This window comes from Mirounga leonina, unplaced genomic scaffold (genome assembly GCF_011800145.1).
Source record: "Mirounga leonina isolate KUSES-001 unplaced genomic scaffold, KU_Mleo_1.0 Mir_95, whole genome shotgun sequence".
Taxonomy (NCBI): Eukaryota; Metazoa; Chordata; class Mammalia; order Carnivora; family Phocidae; genus Mirounga; species Mirounga leonina.
Genome location: NW_023270865.1, coordinates 18,943,510 through 18,966,011, shown reverse-complemented (window position 1 = coordinate 18,966,011; position 22,502 = coordinate 18,943,510). Strand labels below are relative to the sequence as shown.

Below are 22,502 nucleotides of genomic sequence, written 5' to 3'. Positions count from 1 at the left end.
TCTTTTCTTTTCTTTTCTTTTCTTTTCTTTTCTTTTCTTTTCTTTTCCTTTCTTTTCTTTTCTTTTTTTTTTACCAGACCCAAAGCTAAGCAGACATCATTATCCATCCATCATGTAATCCTCTATGCTTGCCTCTGGTCCCAGAATAAGATTGTTCAGTGAAGTATTTACCAATCTAAATCATATATTTGGGGTATTTTAAAAGGATCATCATTGTTTTAGAATCCATTTCATTGATAAGCTTTAATTTCTTCTCTCCATTTCTATTTTTGAAGGAAAAATTGTTATATTGGGATTGATAAAAATTGGCTGTATTTTTTCTACACCATTAATATTAAAATAATGCCCAGTCTCAATCTGTAAGCTTTTCATCCTCTAGTTCAAGATCTGCAATCCCTCTTCCCTCTTCTTACCCATTCTCAACAAAATAACTATGTATTTATTTCTGACCAGACTCTGTTTACTTGCTTTAATATGCCTTCAGCTGCTTTCTGATGCCACCCCATCTTTACTACTATTTTTTTATTGGATACAAATTTGAAGTATTTGATTCAGTGTCTTATTTTGCATTTGATATTGTATTACTCACAAGAGCAATGAGAGCAAAATGCTAATGATGATGCTGCCAGGATAGCACAGCATATTTGCCACATTCAGGATTTTTTTAAAACAAATATAGATATTGTCTGTTTGAAGGAACAACGGGCATAAAATTATCACTGTACATTAGAAAATCCATTCAACAGTTTCTAATATTTTTAAGTCAATGCACACACACACGAAAAATTGTTAAATTCAGATAGTGAATGTTATAGACCTTGTGACTTGTTCATCAAAATTTATCCTTCAAAGAACTAGTCTAGAGGTGCCTGGGTGGCTCAGATGGTTAAGCATCTGCCTTCGGTTCAGGTCATGATCCCAGGGTCCTGGGATCAAGCCCTGCATCGGGCTCCCTGCTCAGCCGGGAGCCTGCTTCTCCCTTTCCCTCTGCTCCTCCCCCTACTCATGCTCTCTCTCTCTCAAATGAATAAATACAACCTTAAAAAAAAAATACCTAGTCTAACTGTTATGAATATAATTCTAATATTTTATAAACATAATCCAAATTTTCTCTGCTGCCTTTTTCCAATTTTTGGAATGGAACCAAATATCAACAATTACTAATATCCAAAAAAGTATCTATATTCTGAATGAGAAAGAATCTCACACAGCAACATAGATTCCTCTGAACTAGTAGTAATCACTTTTCTTGGCAGTACTGACAGATATGGTTTTTCACTTTTTTAAAACTTGTTCATTTTCTTCCAGCCAAGGCTGAGAACATAAGGTAAAATCTTTTATCACTTATTCTTTTGGTAATAAATTATTAAAGGGCGCCTGGGTGGCTCAGTTGGTTAAGCGACTGCCTTCAGCTCAGGTCATGATCCCGGAGTCCTGGGATCGAGTCCCACATCGGGCTCCCGGCTCGGCGGAGAGCCTGCTTCTCCCTCTGACCCTATCCCCTCTCATGCTGTATCTCTCTCTCTCTCTCAAATAAATAAATAAATAAATAAATAAATAAATAAATAATCTAAAATAAATAAATAAATAAATAAATAATTTAAATTCCCAGTACCTTATAGATACTTTGTTTTTTTTTTAAATAATATTTCTTTACTTAATGTGAGGAACTCAAAAATAAAAATGAACTGATATTAAGAGATAAAGATTCCACCAACATAGCAGCTGTCCTGAGGTATAATTTTAATTTAACTTCTGTGTCATAAAACAAAAAAAAACAAAACAAAAAAACAAACTGATCATATCTCAGTTTCTTCCTCTTAAAAAAAAAAAAAAAAAGTGGCCTTAAACTAGATAAGCCACAATACCTCTTTTAGGTTACAAACTTTGTTTTAGACAAATACCTTAAGATGACATTTTACATGAAATGTTGTAAAAGTAGAGGAAACCTGCCACATTTAAAATTAACAGGCTTTCATTAAATAACTTGTAGTTAAAGTATTTCTTTAAAATCAATGGATTGTTTAGTTTTAATTATTAAGCACGCTACTCGATACAAGCAAATGGGTTATATAATTAACTACATCTAAATAGAAAAGTTAAATAATAGGAAAATGACTTTTAAATGTGCAGCACAGGACTAGTTGTTCTATTTTCATTAATTGTCATGTATCTTGCCATGTCCTTTATCTGCTTGTGAATTTACAATGAACACAGCAGGTTGTGAATTTTTAATAGGCTTTCCTCAAGGAAAGAAAAGGTCAGTATTAACATAAAATTCTTCTTAAAGATTTGTGGCACAAATGTTTCACACAGGAGAACAGGTGTTACTGAGGAACTAAAGCCACAATAATCTGACATTTTTTTCTATGTTTAAAGAAAACTTAATGTCTCACATAATAAAATAGCACAAGGTCAAATCAATACAAAAGTTATTTCAATGTGGATGCTGTAAGTTACTTGGCACATGATCCATAATCGTATTTCTTGGTAACATAAACAACTGATTTTGTTCAATTAAGTATTTAATAAATCCAAGTATTGATACCTAACATCCAAATAAAAAAAAAAAAGAGAAGAGTAATGTGAAAGCTATCGTTGCAAGGACTAACTAACCCTGGTCTGATCTTTACTTAGTTAGTAAATGAATCGGAATGTGAAATAAAATTCTATCACACATACAAGGAATGAGGAACAGAGACATTATACCAGGGTAAGGGTGGGAAAAATATACAAAAGAAGGATAATTAAAATAATAAAGAGCAACTTAAAGAGAAGAGAGGACACTTAAGCAGGAGAATATAATTCAAGAATTTTGTCCACTGGTCTCGTTCTGTAACTGTAAGAAATCAGTAATACCAGCATACCTGCTATGAGTTCGCTCTTGTCTTGTGAGCGTTTCAAACATGGTTTCAACTCCCCAGGTCTCAGGGGGTCTAGAAATACATCTCTCTGCCTTACAGTAAATATCTGTTGCAGTTTCTTTCTTGTCCAGTTCCCAAACATGTTTATTTAAATCATATTTTGATTAACACAGGCCAATGGTAATTTGGGCCCCTTATTCTAGTGTTAGTGTTCTGCAAGAAAATAAGATACTTCTTTTTTTTTTTTTTTTTTTCCACAAGCTCTAATGGTTTAAGAAAAATGCTTTATAAGTCTGGCTTTTTAAGACCAAAACTTATAAATGCATAGGTCTAATTTGTTTCCCTTAATTATAAGGAAGTAGAAATACTTTCATTTCTTAGTTGCATATAACACCCAGTGCTCATCACAGCACGTGCCCTCCTTTTTTTTTTTTTAGATTTTATTTATTTATTTGACAGAGAGAGAGATAGTGAGAGAAGGAACAAAAGAAGGGGGAGTGGGAGAGGGAGAAGCAGGCTTCCCACTGAGCGGGGAGCCCGATGTGGGGCTTGATCCCGGGACCCTGAGGATCATGACCTGAGCCAAAGGCAGACGCTTAACGACTGAACCACCCAGGCGCCCCCAACACGTGCCCTCCTTAATACTCATTTCTGATTCCTCAAATCACAGTCCAGCTTTTAACCCTCATCTCTCTGATTTTGTTCTACCATGTGCAACTTCCTAATCCCACGGAAACTTCCATAGTATGGGGCCCAATTACAAGACGTAATTTTCTCTTTCTATAGTATAAGTGAAGGTAAAAATCCTGCTGTGATTCATATTTCAAAATTGAACTTTATAATAATTAAGATCTCATCATTCTAGCAATTTTTTTTGCATGTCTAACTGATTAGAATAGCAGAACTGGTCTTAATGATTTACATCTTGCTGTATATCCTTCCCCACTCCAAATCTACATTCTGTATTCACCTAGTGTTCTGTACAGTTTGTAAAAAGCAAAAATTTCCCTAGTTTAAACCTCTACTCATTCTTTATCCAGTAGTTTAAATGATAGTGCCGTAGGAAAGCCTCACATACTGCTGTGGGCTAGTTTTGGAGATGTCTTGTGAATTTCATTTGAATTTTCCATAGCACTAGAATAGAATTGCTGATTAACTTTTAGAAGTACTTGATTCTTATGAGAGTAAGCACATATTTCTCAATTACAATTGTGAATAGACAAAAATGAATAGACAATAAAAGTCATAACTGTTTGCCTCAAACCACAGTTATCTGATCAAATGATTAATAATATTAATAATATCAATAATCTTTTCTTGAATTATTTTGATTCCCAGACAGAATAAGAAACATGCAATGCTTATATCTGCCATTTGGAAAATTGCCATGGTTGCACACTCATGTAATTGGAAAGGTTCCAATTGGCAACTATGTGTATTTTCAATTACTAAAAAGCATCAATCTTGTGACTTTTTGAGAGTGGTTCCCTGGACAACACAGTCATATGTTACTTCTGAGAGCTTTTTAGCTAACAGCAGATAGTTCTTGAGTTTCTCAACCTTACCTTGTTGTTTATGAATAGCTAAAAATGCAGTAAAAAGCTATTTGTTCCCTGACTTCTCTTTTTCTTTAAAGAGCATATCCATTTGGGTTTTTTTCCCCCATTATATCTGTAATAATGAGTTATTTGTCCAGAAATCAGAAAAACTGAGTTTGATCCAAATTTGATGGCTTAATGTTAATTACTAAAAACCATTAACTAAAGAGTAGACTGCTTTTATAGACCCAACAATAGCCAGTAATACAACATATTAGTTATAGGTGTATGTTTCTAACATGTATTTATTTTAAACAGGTTCAGGTTCATGTAAAAATGATTCCGCAGCCAAGTCCATTGACATAAGCTCCAAAAAAGAAAAAGAAACTTTCAAATAAAAAAATAAAATTCTACTTTAAATAGAAAGTAATCAGTTTAATATTCATATATGCAATTAGATGAAAATGTCTGTTGATGTAAATAAGCTAAAGCAAAATACCGAACCTTATTTAGATAAATATCTAATTCTCTAATTTTTTGCATAATTGAAGGATATTGTCTCCAATTTTAAATTTTCTAGGTTATACCTCATTGTGCCTATTCTGATTTATGACTACATTTTACATGAATTCTTTAAAAAAAATGTTTGCAATGATGTCTAACTTATAATAAATGCCTTATAGAACTTTAGCAAATCTACACATTTTTTCATATTTCTTATCTGATAGAAAAGCAAAATAAAAATTTTAAAAACATAATCTCTTACTGCAAATAATCAAACTATGATCCCAGCATAGAAAATGTTTATTGGTTGGATGGTACAATTAAAGAAAAAGTTACAATCCTTGTATTTTACAAAGCCGTGCTCTGTCCCTCCTATACCTAAGCTCCATCATTCAGGGTAAGAGTTCCATGGAGAGCAGGGGATATTCACATTTGGAACCTACACATCAATTTCCAGATTATATTCAAGGTACCTGGGACCCATTATTCCCTGCCTAGACATCCCCAGCTTGCTTTTAGGTCCAAGGAGGCTCTGTCCTTCAGGTCAGTCACCCAAAAGCCGGACTTACCCACTGTTATATGCATCCTGAACCATGGGGACAGTCCTAGTGGGCATCTATTAAAATACAACATAGATGGAATTTGCCCATGAAAATAAAAATAAATAATAAATAATATATATATTATATATAAGTAAAAATATATATAAATAAAATAAATAATAATAAATAAAAAATGAAAACATGGAATCCTGGGTCTCATTTGCACTGGGATGGGTGACACAGTGGGCTGAAATGTCCACATGAATGCCTGCAACACTCTTTGACATGACGAGTGAATTCTGGAAGATAAGTGTTGTGGGCATAGACAAAGGGCAGGAAACAGACATGTTTTGTATTTATTGCCTTTTTCCTGCACAAAACTTGTTTGAGGTTATTAAGAAGATAGATTTGACAAGGTAGGAGCCTATATAGAGCATATTTTATTGTAGAATTTATTAACATGATTTATAATTTTAAAATAGAGACATCTATTTTTACTCTTTCCCTGAGTCCCAAAAATATCTGTGGGGCAATCTTTTGTGTGTGTGTGTGCATATGTGAACCAAAAATACATAGTGTTTCTAAAATAGGTGCTATGTCTCTTACAACTTTGCCTGTCTTACAGTTAAGACATCTCTAATTCTCCCATGGAAATGCAATAACAAATAATAAATTTATAAGAATTTCCTCAATAATATGAGAGTAAAAGAATTTGCCACTCACGGAAAGAGATGAGAGAAGTAATGTTTACACAAGCATGTCAAGACTGATGATACATGTCTTTGTCAAGAGTTAATTGCTTATGAAAATGGTTATTTACCAAGCAAAGCAAAGAGGGGAACTTGTTTGGTTTATTTTTATTACTTTTTTCCATTTAGAGTTAAAATCATACCGATATGTGAGAGGCTAGTCTTATTGTTTAAGACATATAGATGAGTGTGTTCATACTTATTCAACTCTCATTTCAAGAACTAAGATAACTGACCCCATTATTTAGTGATGGGACATGAGAGACTTTTAATTCTTTCAGCATTATGTACTTTTAGACATTATCATGGATGTGCTCTTTATTTCCCCTAGCTTCATTCAGACCAAGATAAAGGAGATGGATCACTCAAATATATTTTATCTGGAGATGGAGCAGGTACTCTTTTTATTATTGATGAAAAAACAGGTGACATTCATGCCACAAGAAGAATTGATAGGGAAGAAAAGGCCTTTTATACTCTGCGTGCACAAGCTATTAACAGAAGAACTTTGAGACCAGTAGAACCAGAGTCTGAGTTTGTGATCAAAATCCATGATATCAATGACAATGAGCCAACGTTCCCAGAAGAAATTTATACAGCTAGTGTTCCAGAAATGTCTGTTGTAGGTAAGTTCATTTATAAGTGTTATCATGGTATACAAAAAGTATAAAAAATAATTATCAAGAAATTCTTAAAATACTATGATCATTTAATTGACATCTTCTTTGATTCCCTCCAAAGAGTACTTATTTAATTTCCTCATGTTGAAAATGAGTCAGAAAAAAAAAATCATTTCTTACGTTATGGATTTGTAAATCTTTACAAATAAGTAGATACTTCCCTCAAAAACCCAAGAAAATACCACTGAACTTTAGTAGAAAACTATGAAATACATCCTTGTCACTCAGATTTGTATAACAGCTGTGTAAAATTCTGACACGAAATATATTATAAGCACATTCAGAACGCTGTAATGTATCTGATTCTTTCATATTAAGTATTTTAAAACATATTTTAATTATAATCATTATATGTAAAACTCCGCTGATATAAATCCGTTATTCAAATAAACCAGTTGAAATTCCACAATCACATACTGATACAGAATTGAAAATTTAGGTTGTAGAATCTGTAAGACAGAAGGCATGATAAAGCTGTAAGTATAATATTCAAGATAATGAAATTTTCTTTTTCATTGGAAATAAATGAAAGTTGTATTTGTAAGCAAAGAAAGTTCAGACTACTTTATTTTTTTTTTACTAAATAGAGAATGACAAAAAAATAATTATCAGGAAGCAATGATAACATTTTTTAGAGATATATATTTAGCTTTGTAGAATAGATTTATTTCTCAAATGTGGGAGAAGTCATATAAACCGATGAAATAATTCTGATACTTTTAACAGTTGTAACAGCACATTTTCAATTCTGCATTTCTCAAAAGCATTGTTCTGGGATTATTATTATTTTTTTAAAGATTTTATTTATTTATTTGACAGAGAGAGAGACACAGAGAGAGAGGGAACACAAGCAGGGGGAGTGGGAGAGGGAGAAGCAGGCTTCCCGCGGAGCAGGGAGCCCGATGCGGGGCTCGATCCCAGGACCTGGAATCATGACCTGAGCCGAAGGCAGATGCTTAATGACTGAGCCACCCAGGCGCCCCTGTTCTGGGATTATTATTTAATATTTACTTCACTAAATCCCAAGTACTTTGGCAATTGCTTTAGTATAAAGCCCTTTTATATTTTTTGAACTTTATTAAATAGCTTTTAATAGTTCATGGAACTTGGGATCATCTTGGATTGTTTCTAAATTTAGAATTTAATCTATTCATAAAATTGTATTCTAGAGCAGATGTTAATTATTTTTACAGTTAATTAGTGGGCAGGAGGAAAGAAGAGCACACCTACTCCTTTGTGATCAGATATGCCCTTTACACTAAACAAATATATTATGTGAAAATGAATTTAAATATCAAACCTGAGCATTTGCAGAGTAACTGCATTTATTATAATCTGATACATTGTAGCATTACTTATGCATGCATGAAAATATACCTGTTGGCTAACTATGTAGCTGAATTCACAATTTTCCTGTAATAACACTATAAATATGATTTTCTTGTCAATTATATATAAATATTTCTTTAAGAGGTCATTATTAAAGCCAAAAATCATTCAAGTCTTCCATGAAAACCAGTGCTTTTGCTCCTCCTTCTGGTACTGTGCAGAACTAAGCTGAATTTGGATACTTCAGGTACTTCTGTGGTGCAAGTCACAGCTACAGATGCCGATGACCCTTCCTATGGGAACAGCGCCAGAGTTATTTACAGCATACTTCAAGGGCAGCCTTATTTCTCTGTGGAGCCTGAAACAGGTCAGGAATCATGAATCAGTGTTTGTTCATTTAAGTCTTTATGATCTTTATAAGTAGAAAAAAGGTGGGAAAATAAGAACATTAACAGTAATACTTACAGAAGAATAATGATGCCACACTTAAAGATTTAAGAATTCAAAGTTGAATGATTGAGTGAGCTGATCAAAATATACCTGATTTTTATGTTTTTTTTTTACCTATGAGTTTAGGCAACTAAATAGCACATATGACCTTCTTTAGGTAATAGAAAAACCACGCAAATGGTAAAATATTTACATTGAATCACTTCTGCAATTTCTAGACAATAAAAATTAATAGCAAAAGCATACTTTGTCTTTCAAAAATCACTAGATAGATAATTTGTGGTCTTAGTCAACTACTAGTTGAGATTTTAATGAGGATAACAGAAGTTTTTATATTTTCTTCAAGGTATCATCAGGACTGCTTTACCAAACATGAACAGAGAAAACAGGGAGCAATATCAAGTGGTAATCCAGGCCAAAGATATGGGCGGCCAGATGGGAGGCTTATCGGGGACTACCACGGTGAACATCACACTGACAGATGTAAATGACAATCCACCTCGCTTCCCCCAGAGTAAGCTGCCTTTCATGGTCCTTTCCATAGGGCAAAAGCTTTGGACTGAAAAGAGAAAAGTAAAAAGCAATTGTCAATCATCTAATTTTCAAAACATTGAAAATGTGCTACAAATGTGAAGAAAAGGTGCATATGCTGATGAATTCACTGTTACTAAAATATAAAAATTAAATATTTCAGACATATTTCATTTAGAAGCTGGGGATCTGTGATCACAAAACCTGCATCTATGACTGTAATCCAAGAACTGTTTCTTTTAGTTAGCAAAAGGAAATAATGTTTTATTGGAAAACAAAGCCCTGCTTCTACAATGAATGTGTTTATTTCCACTTAGAATTTAATAAGAAGGATCCTAACTTGAGGGTAAAATTTTTCAGTAAAATATCTAATTTGTCATAATATGAAGACTTAGCCAGAAAGGGCGATAGAGGCCAGAACCTAACAAACTAATCAGACTTGCATTTAATATCACTGGGTCAGACTTGCAGTTACTATTTCTGTGTTTGGAATGGTAATCATACTATAAGATTTTTTTATACTAAAACATTTTGTATTCCTGACCTATTTAGTTATAAAACACTAAATCTATTTAATGCTACTGTTTTCTACTTCGATCTATTTTTGTTATAAAATGAAACCTTCAAATTCTCAAAAGAGATCAAGAATAGGTTAGGAACCATTAGATTCTGACCGTATAATACATGTATTTATTCTCTCTTTTTATACAAATTTGGTAGAAATGAACGGGCACTCCCAAGAATCAGAAAATTTCCCGCTGACGTGAAAGATCCTATACTTCAAGATGAAATTTATGTTGTTAGAAAAGTGGCATAGGGGCCCCTGGGTGGCTCAGTCATTAAGCGTCTGCCTTCCGCTCGGGTCATGATCCCAGGGTCCTGGGATCGAGCCCCGCATCGGGCTCCCTGCTCAGCGAGAAGCCTGCTTCTCCCTCTCCCACTCCCCCTGCTTGTGTTCCCTCTCTCACTGTGTCTCTCTCTGTCAAATAAATAAATAAAATCTTAAAAAAAAAACAAAACTGAAAAAAAAAGTGGCGTAGTATGCAGGCTGTAGTAGGATCTGTGTCCTTAAGTTTAGAATTTGCTATGTATTAACTTCTAAATTGATCCCCCAATTTTAGTTTGGTTTTAGCTTAAATACTTGTATGATACCATATTAAAATGTAGCTTTTTGTGATATTTATATTTTTATACTAAAGACTACAATGCAGAAGGATTTAGGGTCTAAGAATTCACTCTATTATTTTGACTGTTTAAAAGCATTTTGCTTTTTTTCTATGCTATTTTTATCTAACTTTGATTATTAATAATAGTGATGATTTTTTTTTTAAGATTTTATTTTATTTTTTTGACAGAGAGAGACACAGCGAGAAAGGGAACACAAGCAGGGGGAGTGGGAGAGGGAGAAGCAGGCTTCCTGTGGAGCAGGGAGCCCGACGCGGGGCTTGATCCCAGGACCCTGGGATCATGACCTGAGCCGAAGGCAGACGCTTAACCGACTGAGCCACTCAGGCGCCCCAATAATAGTGATGATTTGAATTGAATTGTTTAAAATCATGTGTATAGGAAAATTATAAAATTCACATAGAATTTTTTTTGAGCAGACTAATCTTTTGCTTATTATTTGTGATGATCCTTTTGTTGGATATTAAGTTATATGCCCATTAGGTCTGCTGTTGTGGTGTTTGGCCCAAAACACAGAGCAAAGAGTATTCGTTTATGCCCTTTTCAAATAATCAGATTGCAGCTCCAGATTACCTGTAGCATGGGCAGGGAAAAGAAAACCAATAACAATCCCTAATGGTTCTTTTAGAATAAATCTGAAGATATGCCTAGTTGCATTAAAATACAAATTTCACATTTTGTATATATTTCTGACCACCTCTTAGCATGAATTTATTATCAGGAGAATGAACATGCAAATCTAGGAGAATAAACCATAACTAATTAATCACATTATCCACAATAAGCAAAAGTAGTCCTCAAAAAAGTATTTTGTCAATAATAAATGACCATTAAGGGGAGTATTATATTTTAAATGCTCAGGAACATATATACACATATGTCAAAAACACAGCTCATCTAAAAATGGTGCAACCAATTAAGCAAATTAGTAGATTCTAATTAAAGGCAAAAAATAGATATTTGAAAAATAATAATGTCCAATGAAAATTCATTTTATATTCTTTCATCTACTACAACACCTTTATTAATTCATTCGATAATTATTTCCTTTCCTTTTGTGAAGTCAGAATTTATGATTGGTATCTGATAGTCACCTTACACAAGCCCTAACGTAATTATAATAGTCATAGCCCTGGTAATAATAATGATATAATAATAATAATAATAATAATAATAATATAATGATGATAATAAAAAGAATCATCAACATAACCTATTTTCTGAATAACATTTTTTGGGGGACACTGTACTGAGTTATTTATTGACCTACTTTATTTAATCCCAATAACTCATTCAGCTCAGTATTATGATCTCCATTTTACAAATGGGGAAACCAAGGTTATAGATGCTAAGGCCAAACTATAAGTAATGAAAGAGGTGGGTTGAAATCCATGTCCAACCCCCTATGTACAATACAATACATTTAGTGGAATTTTAGAGTACCTTGTATCTTGCCTCATTATTTTTTAATTATAGATAGAAACATAATTTGTAGATTTTTATTTTCTCAATTATCTTTTCTGCTATGAATATTTGCAACCATATCTTACTATTGGGAACACTCAGTCATGGCAATTAGAATGTTACTTGATAGTCTAAGTCATCTAATATCCAGAAAACTAGTTTTTAATTTCTAATCATTTCATTAAATAACCAGTGTTTGGAGAGAGTTCCACACTTTATGAAGACCATATGCAGCATAACATTGAGAACTCAGAACTAACCTATTTAGACCCCTTGTTGTTGTTGTTATTATTATTATTATTATTATTATTATTATTATATCCACTGTATGGAAAAATGAAGGCGATTCAGAGTGGAAATGATAAAGACAACAAACACACACAAATGCTGCTTAATAGAAATATAATGCAAACCAAAAAAGTATGTGTCACATATGTAATTCTAAAATTTTTTATCAGCCATATAAAAAAGTTAAAAGAAGCAGAAGACATGTATTTTTACCATATATTTTCTTTAGCCCAATATTGTCCTTTATACATACCAATATGAAACTTATTCAGATATTTTATATTCTTTTTTCCCCATAATTCTTTGAAATACCCACTTATATCAAGTATTTTCTAGTTGTTCTCAAGTCTCAATTCAGACTAACCACATTTCTTGTCAATAGCTACATGAGGTTTAGTAGCTTGGCTAGCGGCTGCCATATGGGACAGATCTGCAGCAGACTGGGAGTCATTCTGCATGAGTCCCAATGCTGTCTTCTTCACTTAGTAGCTTTCTCATGTTGGTCAGTTAAACTGAACCCTCTATTTTTCAGTGCCATTCAGTAAACCTGGATAGCAGTGCATACTCCGTGGAACAGTGTAAGACTGAACAATTTGACATCTGTGAAGCACTTGGCTCAATGGCTGGCACTAGCATACTTATGGGTTCAGTAATGTTGATTTGTGCAAGTACTGCTCTATTACTATTATTAGTCAATGTTATAAAAGTAGCCTCAGAACTTAAATGTCCATGTAGATTGGCTGATCCAAATTCAACATTTCCCAGAATGCTATATCTGTGGAAGATAAACATCTCAGTCGTTTAGAAGGACAGGGAGAGGTGGAAACTCAGATGTCCTGCTTCATTGTTTACCTTATTTCATTGTGTGGATCTACAGCAGTCATTCTCAGTCAGGGACAATTTTGCCACCCAGAGAACATTTGGTAATGTCTTGAGACATTTTTGCTTGTCTCAACTGGGGGCTACTCCTAGCATCTATTGGGTAGAAGATAGGAATGCTGGTTGACATCCTTACAACTCACATGAAAAAGAGTAACTTGGCCCAAAATGTCAACAGTGCTGTGGTTAGGAAACTTTGATATGTTATATGAGGATCTGTTCAAGTAAAATCATAAATTCATTTACCTAAAAATATTTATTGGGAAAACATGCTTATACCAAACACTATTATAGAAATGAGATATATGAATTTTGTCAAAAAAAAAAAAAAGAAAGTAAGTCCTGGTTTTTGTCACTATAACCTTTCATTACAGTAGGGGAGGCGGATCAGATGTAAGTAAAAATATTATATACATACGAGGTCTTGGCTCAGTCATGGATAAAAATATGAACATGTGTGTGCCACAGGGAAGAATAAGGGAAGGTCTTGTTCAAGAGGTAATATTTTATCCAAACATGGCAAGATGAAATAGACCCAGCCATAGAAAGAGATGGGAAAAGCCACCAACCAGAGGTAATGGCATGTGAGAGACAATAAGATTGGAAATTGAGTGATGGATGTCAAGAACTAAAGATGGTGTGGCTGGATCATACCAAACAACAGGAGGTTGGTGGGAGATTAGATCAAAGAGCTCTACACTCACAGGGACTTTGACAGTAGTAAATTTTTATTGGTATTAACAAACAGCGAACTTAGGTCGGGTATGCCTGACGTAAGTTATCATCATGGTCTTGTGCTGTTAGAGGTGTATGGAGAGGTGAACATTAATATAACATGGGCACTCGCCTTTGGTCTGATTCCAAAAGAGGCAATGGGTTAGAAGATTAGGGGGCACCTGAAAACTGAGTTCCAAAAGTATTTTCTGCTATTTTGCTCTAGATACTAACTTTTATTATCCACTCTTAAAAAGATACCTCTGTTGAAATTGTCTCATAGTCCTGGGTTAGTTCAAGTGACATAATTTAATTTTTAAAACAATAAGTGAAGAACAAAAATCTATTGCTTACCTTCCACTGACAAGCACTGTGTTTGCACCTAAGCACATGAAGATTAATGTCTTGATTCCTGATTACGAGTGGCTTATTGTCTAGCAGGGGAGAGAATATTTCATTAGGAAATCGTGTGTGATAAAGGAAGTATGCACAGAATGCAATGGGCAAACAGAAGAGCAGCACTTATCCAAACAGGGGGGCGAGGTTCTGAGTACATCATTTACAGTGGAAGCTTTTTTTGGAGAACTTCTCTCTCTCTCTTTCTTTTTTTAAAGGCTTATTTATCTTAGAGAGGGAGAGAGTGAGGGAGAGAGCATGGGCATGGGGAGGGGCAGAGGGAGAAAAAGAACCTCAAGAGACTTCGTACTGAGTGTGGAGCCCAACATGGGGCTTGATCCCAGGACCCTGAGATTATGACCTGAGCCTAAGAATCAGATGCTTAACTGACTGAGCCACCCAGGAGCTCTTGGAGAACTTACCTCTTGATTTAAGTCTTTTCTTAAAATTACTACTTAAAACTATATGCCATAAAGAGAGGAAAAGAAGAGTTCACCAAGTTGGAAATTAACAAGGTTCTAATTTATGAAAGGGCATATTCTGTGATTCTGTGCAGGAAAAAAAAATGACAAATGCTTCAAAGTGGTCGTGAAGATTTTTTGGTGATGAAATAGTACATGCTTTTAATGTTTGTTTTTCTGTATTTTTTTATTTTTATATATTTTTGTAACTCAATAATGCTAAAAAAAAAAAACCCACAGAATAACAGAATAGAAAGGACAAAAGTGGCAGTTGTTTCCAAGAAGTCCAATTAAAGGAGCACAGGATAGCAGTTATTGGAATTTACATAATGGGAGTAATCGTGGATGATCTTCCCCAGTTGGTTTTAGTTGCAATCATTTTGGAAGAAGCTGGCGGATATTAAGCTGAGGAATAAAAGAAAAGCAGGAAGAGGATTGAAGAAATAATGCCCGTACTTTAAGAAGCTAAGATGAACAAGAAAATAAAATAGAAAAAGAATATATTATAGTAGTTAGAAAGAAATCTTGAATTAAGGGTGGTTTAGTAGATAATTTCTGAAAGCCTCCTATAGCCCAGGCACTAAGTGGGAATTAGGCTACAGTGGCCAACAAAGGACTGAGCTCCTGGTTCAAGGTGTAGACAATAAAGTGATAACGACATGAATATAATGTGATGCCTGCTGGTATGGTAAGGGCTGTGAGGAACATAAAGCAGGTAAGGGGCTAAAGAATGGCAGGGGTGGTCTTTTAGGGAGTATGATTGGGGGGCTTGTCTAAGGAGGCCTGTATAATTTCAGAAACTGAAAATGCATAAAATTAGGCAATTTAGCTTCTCTAGACCTGGGTTCCTACATATAAAATACTGAGGGTGTTACAGCTAAGAAATAAGGTCACATATGTACAATGTCTTCAGTAGTAACTGTGATATATAATAGGTTCTTGATAAAAATGGATTTCCTCCCCTTCCCTTTTCCTTCTCCAGGAGTATAGCTAATGTTTCTGATCTTACTGTTTTCCTGTCTCTGATGCCCTGCTGCTGTTCTTTTGTGGCCAAAGATGAAATAAAAGCACCTTAAGCCTGGAGAGACCTATAACCTCAGAAGCCACAACAAAATGAATGTGCTTAGCTCACAAGAACAAATGAGTACTTGCATGAATGAGGCCTCCAGAGCACCTTTTCCCGCTCTTCAACCAGTCAAATGTTCAGTGGTCCTTGAATGTTGCGGTTTCATTGTGTTAACACAGAAGGTGTTACACTTCCTCCTCCGAAATCTAAGCTCCTGATATCCTGCCTGAATAGTTAGTCTCTTTCATCCCATTTCCTTTCTTCTTTCCCTAAACTCAGAAAAGCAAAATACGCTTCATGGAAGAGGTCTATGAAAAGATTAAAGTACTGAAACCTGATCACTGTAGGGCTTGGCAAAACCAACTGGGACAAGATTTGTGTCCAATGGCTTTCTTGTTTTTAAAGATTTATTTAGGGGTGCCTAGGTGGCCTGGTCAGTTAAGCATTTCCCTTCCGCTCGGGTCATTATCCCAGGGTCCTGGGATCCAGCCATGTATCGGGCTCCCTGCTCGGCAGAGTCTGCTTCTCCCTCTTCCTCTGCCACTCCCCCTACATGTCCTCTCTTTCTTTTTCTCTCTCTCTCTCTCAAATAAATAAATAAAATTTTTAGAAAAAGATTTATTTATTTGAGAGAGAGAGAACAAGCAGGGGGAGGGGCAAAGGGAGAGGGAGAGATAATCGCAATAGACTCCCCGCTGAGGGCAGAGCCTGACTTGTGGGTGGGGAGGCAGGATCTCTTGACCCTGAGATCAGGACCCCATCATGACCTGAGCTGAAACCAACAGTCGGACGCTAAACCGACTGAGCCACCCAGGCACCCTGGCTTTTTTTTTAAGCATCTCTTGGAAAATGTTATGATAACTGATTTTCACCCACAACAGTGTAAGTGATTAAGGAATATCTGATCTGCAGAGACCAGGCTAGTCCCACTATCTTTGCCTTAATAATAGCAGAGATTGCTGTTGGATGAGACTCTCAAATCCATTAAACATAATAAAAGAGACATCAAGAAGGAAGGTCCAGGCTTAGAGAAAAAGCATTTACAAAAGCACTTATGCAGCCGCTGGTGCCTAGGTCTTGGCTCTAGTTTTTCGATGAGACAATATTTCACTAGGACTCAAGAAGAAGGAAGGAAACTAAACATCTGATACCCAGGCAAAAAGCTCTAAGCCACAAATGAGCCTACTCGAGGGCATAGTTCAGGACCATTGCTCTTTATTCACATTTAGATGATTTCCCACACATCCTATCACAGAAACAAAAGGCAGGGAGAGTAGATTATTTTAACATCATCTTAACTGTGGGTATGGGCTCCTGAGAAAACCAACTGTTACAGAAGTATGCCCTTCATCTACTTAGTATTGAGTCACAGACATGTTTGCACCAAGCTTACAAGTGGGCATCAGGGAGAAGTAAATAGTACATTTCTGTAATGTCAGTTAAGATGAGACTTTTTTTTTTGGGGGGGGGAGATTTATAAAATGCAAACAAACTGAGTGATAGTTTTATTTGTATTTATTGTTGACTCTCTTAAGATAAGTTTTAGGACATTTTGCATGTAGATAATCTTCAAATATATGAGAATTTGACATGATAATGTATGATGTAAGTTTCCAGATCTATCCCAGGCACACTCAAAAGAGTGAATTTATTGCTGTCTACTATATTTTTTTGCCATGAAATATTAATAGTAACAAAAATCAGTTATTCATTGGTGTCAACGTCTAGTGCGTTGGGGTCCCTGGGTAAGTGTCTACGAAATCACCAGGACACAGGGGATGCAGAGCAAAGGCAGCACTTGCAACTGCATACTGCCGTTTATTTCTCACGTAGCTATATACTCGCAGAGATCAGATAAACATAACAATGTATACTTAAAGTATCAAGCCAACATCTGTGAAGTGAAATATACACGAAATGCAATAAGAACAAAATACATCCTGTTTATGCTTGCAGAATAAAGAATTCTCTTAGCCATCCTTCCTTTGGAGACATGTTCTTTGTCTTTAGAAAGAACACTTCGGTTTAGAAAGATACACTTTAAGCTAGGCAAGAGCCACTTCCTGCTGATCCAGGCATTTAGGCCTTGCAACATGAGGTAAGGGGAAGAGAACATTTTCTCCTCCTGGCCTAGGCCTGCCTGGCCGACCTTAACCTCAGTGCAGTCCTCAAATGACCCTGGCCTGCAAGGGGTCTACAAGCCTACACCATCTCACATTGGGTTATTCATTCTGAAAATTAACACAGAATTTCCCTCTTATAGGAAAGTTTCTATTAAGATAAATTATAGGTAATGGGACACTTTGGGTGTACAAATAAACTTAATGAGACTCTAATTTTCTGACTATTTTAATACCATTTCTGTGTATTCCCATCAAAGTATATCTAAAGATTATACACAACTATAGCCAATTCAGAAGCGATAGTAAACAATTCCAGAATCACTCAGAGTCTACAGAAAGATTTCATATGTGTATTTATGTGTTTTATCTGATGACCTAGATTGGCCACTGACTTTTTTTTTTTTTAATTTTATGTATTTGACAGAGAGAGACACAGCGAGAGAGGGAACACAAGCAGGGGGAGTGGGAGAGGGCGAAGCAGGCTTCCCCGCGGAGCAGGGAGCCCGATGCGGGGCTTGATTCCAGGACCCTGGGATCATGACCTGAGCCGAAGGCAGACACTTAACGACTGAGCCACCCAGGTGCCCCAACCACTGACTTTATTTAGCCTATTAAATTACATAAATATGGGTTATCTGGTTTGCCTAAACTTAAATAAAATAAAGCAGAATTAAAAATAATAGTAATAGGCACAGTGTTACAACATTTACTAAACACTATAAAATATCATACAAGCATCAGTTCATTAAAACTTCACATTTATATAATTATAATAATATAACAATATAATTGCTTATGCCTTTTTATTAATTAAAAAAAAAACAGAAACTTGTCAACTTAAGTTACTTGTTCGAAGTTATACAACTGGGAAATAAATAAAAGTCAGATTGGGGATCAAGTTTCTTTGGCTCAAAAACCACTACACCAAGAAAGAAGCTGGTACATCAGAGATTCTCTTTATCTTCCCTGGAGCATTTTGCTTTTCATTAATTCCGTGATTCACTATTTGCATATAGATTATATAGACAACTTTAGATAGAGTATACTAAATTCTTAAAATGTCTATGAATTTTATACAAACAGGGAAATGAAACCTTTATTGGTTGGTGCTTTTGCAATACTCAGGGACCAAACATGACTGACTTTTTTGCTGGGATCCTTATACTCCTTGGACAGATAAACAAGTTTGCATGAAACAAGGTCTTTCAAGGAAATGTCTATATGATATACGTAGGGATTTAAGACCCGTACATTCAGTGAGCTGTGAGACTACCATAATCCCTGCCTGGTACAAGAGAGATTTGATTTAATAAGTGCTGATTTTCGCTTTGTAAATAGAGTCAACCTCTCCTCTACTGAGGATTCCAAGGTAATGTAGGCCTCGGGCTGATCTGCATATTTTAAAATTATCAAGCACCTTTCAACTAGAGCAACAGTTAGGTATGTCCCAAGGAAAATGCTTTAGCATGAGAAAGAAGGAACGAAATTGAAATTTGTCTCCTTTTCCCTTTTTCTGTTCTATAATTTATATTGGTTAGATATAACTGTGGTTTTTACTGTGACCACCAAAATATTTGTAGGCTTCTTCCCCATGGTTCTAAAAACTGTAGTTTATAAGAATTACAAATAAATGGTGTTATAGAAGCATTCCTTGTTTATAAAACACTGACTGAAGCCCTACAGTGTGGGCAGGAACTATGCTAGGAAATATTAATAAATTAATAAAGAGGGATATGAGATACAGGATACATCCACAAATGGTTTGTATTTTGAAAAGTTGTATAGACACAAGTTCTCTCTTTCCCTTTCTCTCTCTCTCACACACACACATGCACACATATACACATATCTAGCCTTGTTTGTTACACTGTAGTTTCTCTCACACCCATTGTCTTCCTCACTTCTTTTCTTTCTTTTGTATGTAGATATAGATTAAGTGTATATACATATGCATAAGTATAAGTATATGTACACATATATGTACACATGCACATGTATGTGCCCATATGTATATGTTATGTGCACACATAGAATTGGAGAATGATGCAGCACGATCCATGCTATAACTGCCCATTAAAGTCTAAATCATAAAATGATAAACTCTTCAGATGTAAATGGATCAGGAAAGAAAATTATTTGGGAGTTGTCTAGGTAGGAAAACTAGGGGCATGGTGGGGGGGGGAGCTTTTCGTTAGGAAGGACAGGAAGATAAAAGGTCGTATCAGGGAAATGAGTACGATTTGGTGTGACTGGACCCCAGGGTTGGCAGCAGGGATGGTGAGATGAGAAGGCAGTGTTAGCATCAGGAAAAGGGATAGATATAAAAATAAAATGCCATATATATTATCTAAACGAACATTTTTTAAGAGACCACCAGGCACCTTCTTCCTTTTGGCTAATTATCCTGGCAACAATGTAGCACACTGTCGGATCACAGGAGCAAAAGTTGATGAGAGTCTGAACAAATGCTGAGGAGAAGAGGGGTTTGAGATATATTTAAGTGGGCGATCCACAGGACTTAGTAATTAGGTCGGTAAAAGGTTTGAGGGAGAGAGGAGGGTGAAGGAAAAAGCTATTTTCTAGCTTTCTACCAGAAGAACTTGTTTGAAGAGAGAGACAGGGATTTCAATTTGATTTGAACATTTTGAATTGAGATGCCTGTGGAAAGACAGTGGGTTTTAAGTATCTAGTAGTGAGATATGTTGATCTCAGGTAGACACATGACATACAAGTGAAAACAGACATGTATGATCTCAGCTAGGCTAAATGCTTAGAGTGACAGGACTGGGGAAATGCACAATATTCCAAGTGTGCTGAAATATATAAATCCCTCAGAGAAATAATGTGCATGGAAATTATACAAAAATCCACTTGACACTCTCCTGTTATCCTATGGAGAGTTGCCTTAGACTAAACTATTTGGCATTTTTGCAAAATGGGATTCAAAGTTCCTCTGGATCCTCCAAGGCAAAGTTGAAAAATACCCCTGGATAGGTATACATATAAATACTTGGATACAAACTAGCTGTGCAAATATGTTTAGCTGTTACAGAGTTTTTAGTGTGCCTTCTGGGAAACACATTGCAAACAGAAGTAGTATCTGATACAATGTAATCTGTTTATGAATGACTAATGTAAGGTTATCTTAACCTCCACAAGTCCTATATACATTCTTGCTTCTATACATTGCAATTGTGTGCATCTATGGATGTCAATTACCTTGGAGACAATTTCCAAGATATGTATCAAGATGGATTTCCTACCCTCTGGAGATCAATGGCAGCTTCTCTAAAAGCTTTGTCCTCTTGCTTTCCTCAGTGAACAGAAAACTAAGACATCACACAAGCATCTCCTTTTGCTCTAATTTAACTTCAATGCCCAAAGCGAAGTTGGCGATCCACGTCTCCAGTACTCACAAATTTAGGTTTCTGCCTTTCCTCCGGTGAGAGTGTTCAGTTGCAAAGCCTCATTCCTTTGTCAGTCTCTGGTGTGACTTTCAGCTCCCCTCTCCTTTCTCCTAAATGCCCATTTAGCATTGCATAATTTCCTTAACTACTGTGCAGTTTCCTCCAAGGAGCTTTATCTTGTTTTTAATTTCTTCCTGTTAAGCTCGTTAAAAAACATCTTTTAAACATTATACAATGGAATGGTTTATAATTGTGTCATCTTTCTTAAAGCAAGTATTGTTTGAGATTATTACGCAGCATAGAGATGTTACAATAAGATTACACACAAAGCAAATAAAAAATTAAACTAACGTTAAATTATTTTGTTGATTCATATATGTGGTGCTTCTTTTTATCACAGTGCTGGAAATGTAGACAGCTCTTACGTAAATGTGAATTGAAACAAGGGCAGGGAACAAAGGAAAAAGACAAATTATATCTCTTTGAACCTTATTGTTTTTTATAAACAAAACAAAACTGCAGCTATTTGTTGCTGAGCTCAAAACCTGAGTGTGCCCTTGTTGCCCTCCCCATTGTTTCCTGGCACCTCTTTTATGGTTTCTGAGGATGTCACCTTGTCACAGCAATTACTTTGCCTATCTTTTGTCTTTCCTCCAAAGTGTCTTACCTCGAGCCGTCAATTATTTCTAATTCTAGTACACAAATCTGTAGTGTTTTCAATATTCAAGTGCAAAGGTCCTATTGATCAAAATTTTGGTAAAATAAGTGACCTGAAATGTTTAGTCTTGAATCCTAGAAAACCAGAAATACATCAAAATTGTTTGAAATCTTCAATAATGAAAATTCAGATGTTGTGAGAGGTTGTCAATAATGGTCTCAAGGTGCACTTACCACGTATTTTTGCCTAGTCCTTGGGAAATCTTTGCAATATTACCTTTTAGATTTGTACTTCTAAATGCGACTTTCCGTATGTGATACAGAAATGTCAGTGCCTCCTTGCATGCCTGACTTTGTGCTTAAGTCGATAACCAAACTAGGAACATACTCACCAGGAAAAAACATTTATCTGCTCTAAACATTAGAAGAGAAGCAAATGATTCAATCTGACACCTGGGAATGAGTTTAAAACAATTATAAATTGGAATTGATAGGAAAGCGTACCACATAATTAAAGCTCCATCAACTGTAAGATAAAAAATAAGGAGCATGCAAATAGATGTCTTTAAGGGAAAATGAAACGTAAGATGGGTGACAAGAGCTACTTTGCTTTTGTCACCGTATGCATAACAATGTCTGCTTTCTGACGCCCCGCCTGCTGCTCCTGCTATATGG

General features: G+C 35.4%; 1 protein-coding gene across 2 annotated transcripts in view; it reads left to right on the top strand.

Annotated features, from left to right (window-relative positions):
* LOC118006303 (cadherin-10) overlaps positions 1 to 22,502 on the top strand; it is a 113,458-nt gene that overhangs the window by 50,867 nt on the left and 40,089 nt on the right. For both annotated transcript variants that reach the window (XM_034998932.1, XM_034998931.1), the window contains exons 2-4: positions 6,529 to 6,823; positions 8,454 to 8,573; positions 9,003 to 9,170. In XM_034998932.1, coding sequence (XP_034854823.1) covers positions 6,529 to 6,823; positions 8,454 to 8,573; positions 9,003 to 9,170 — 583 coding nt within the window. The remainder of the gene's footprint in view (positions 1 to 6,528; positions 6,824 to 8,453; positions 8,574 to 9,002; positions 9,171 to 22,502) is intronic.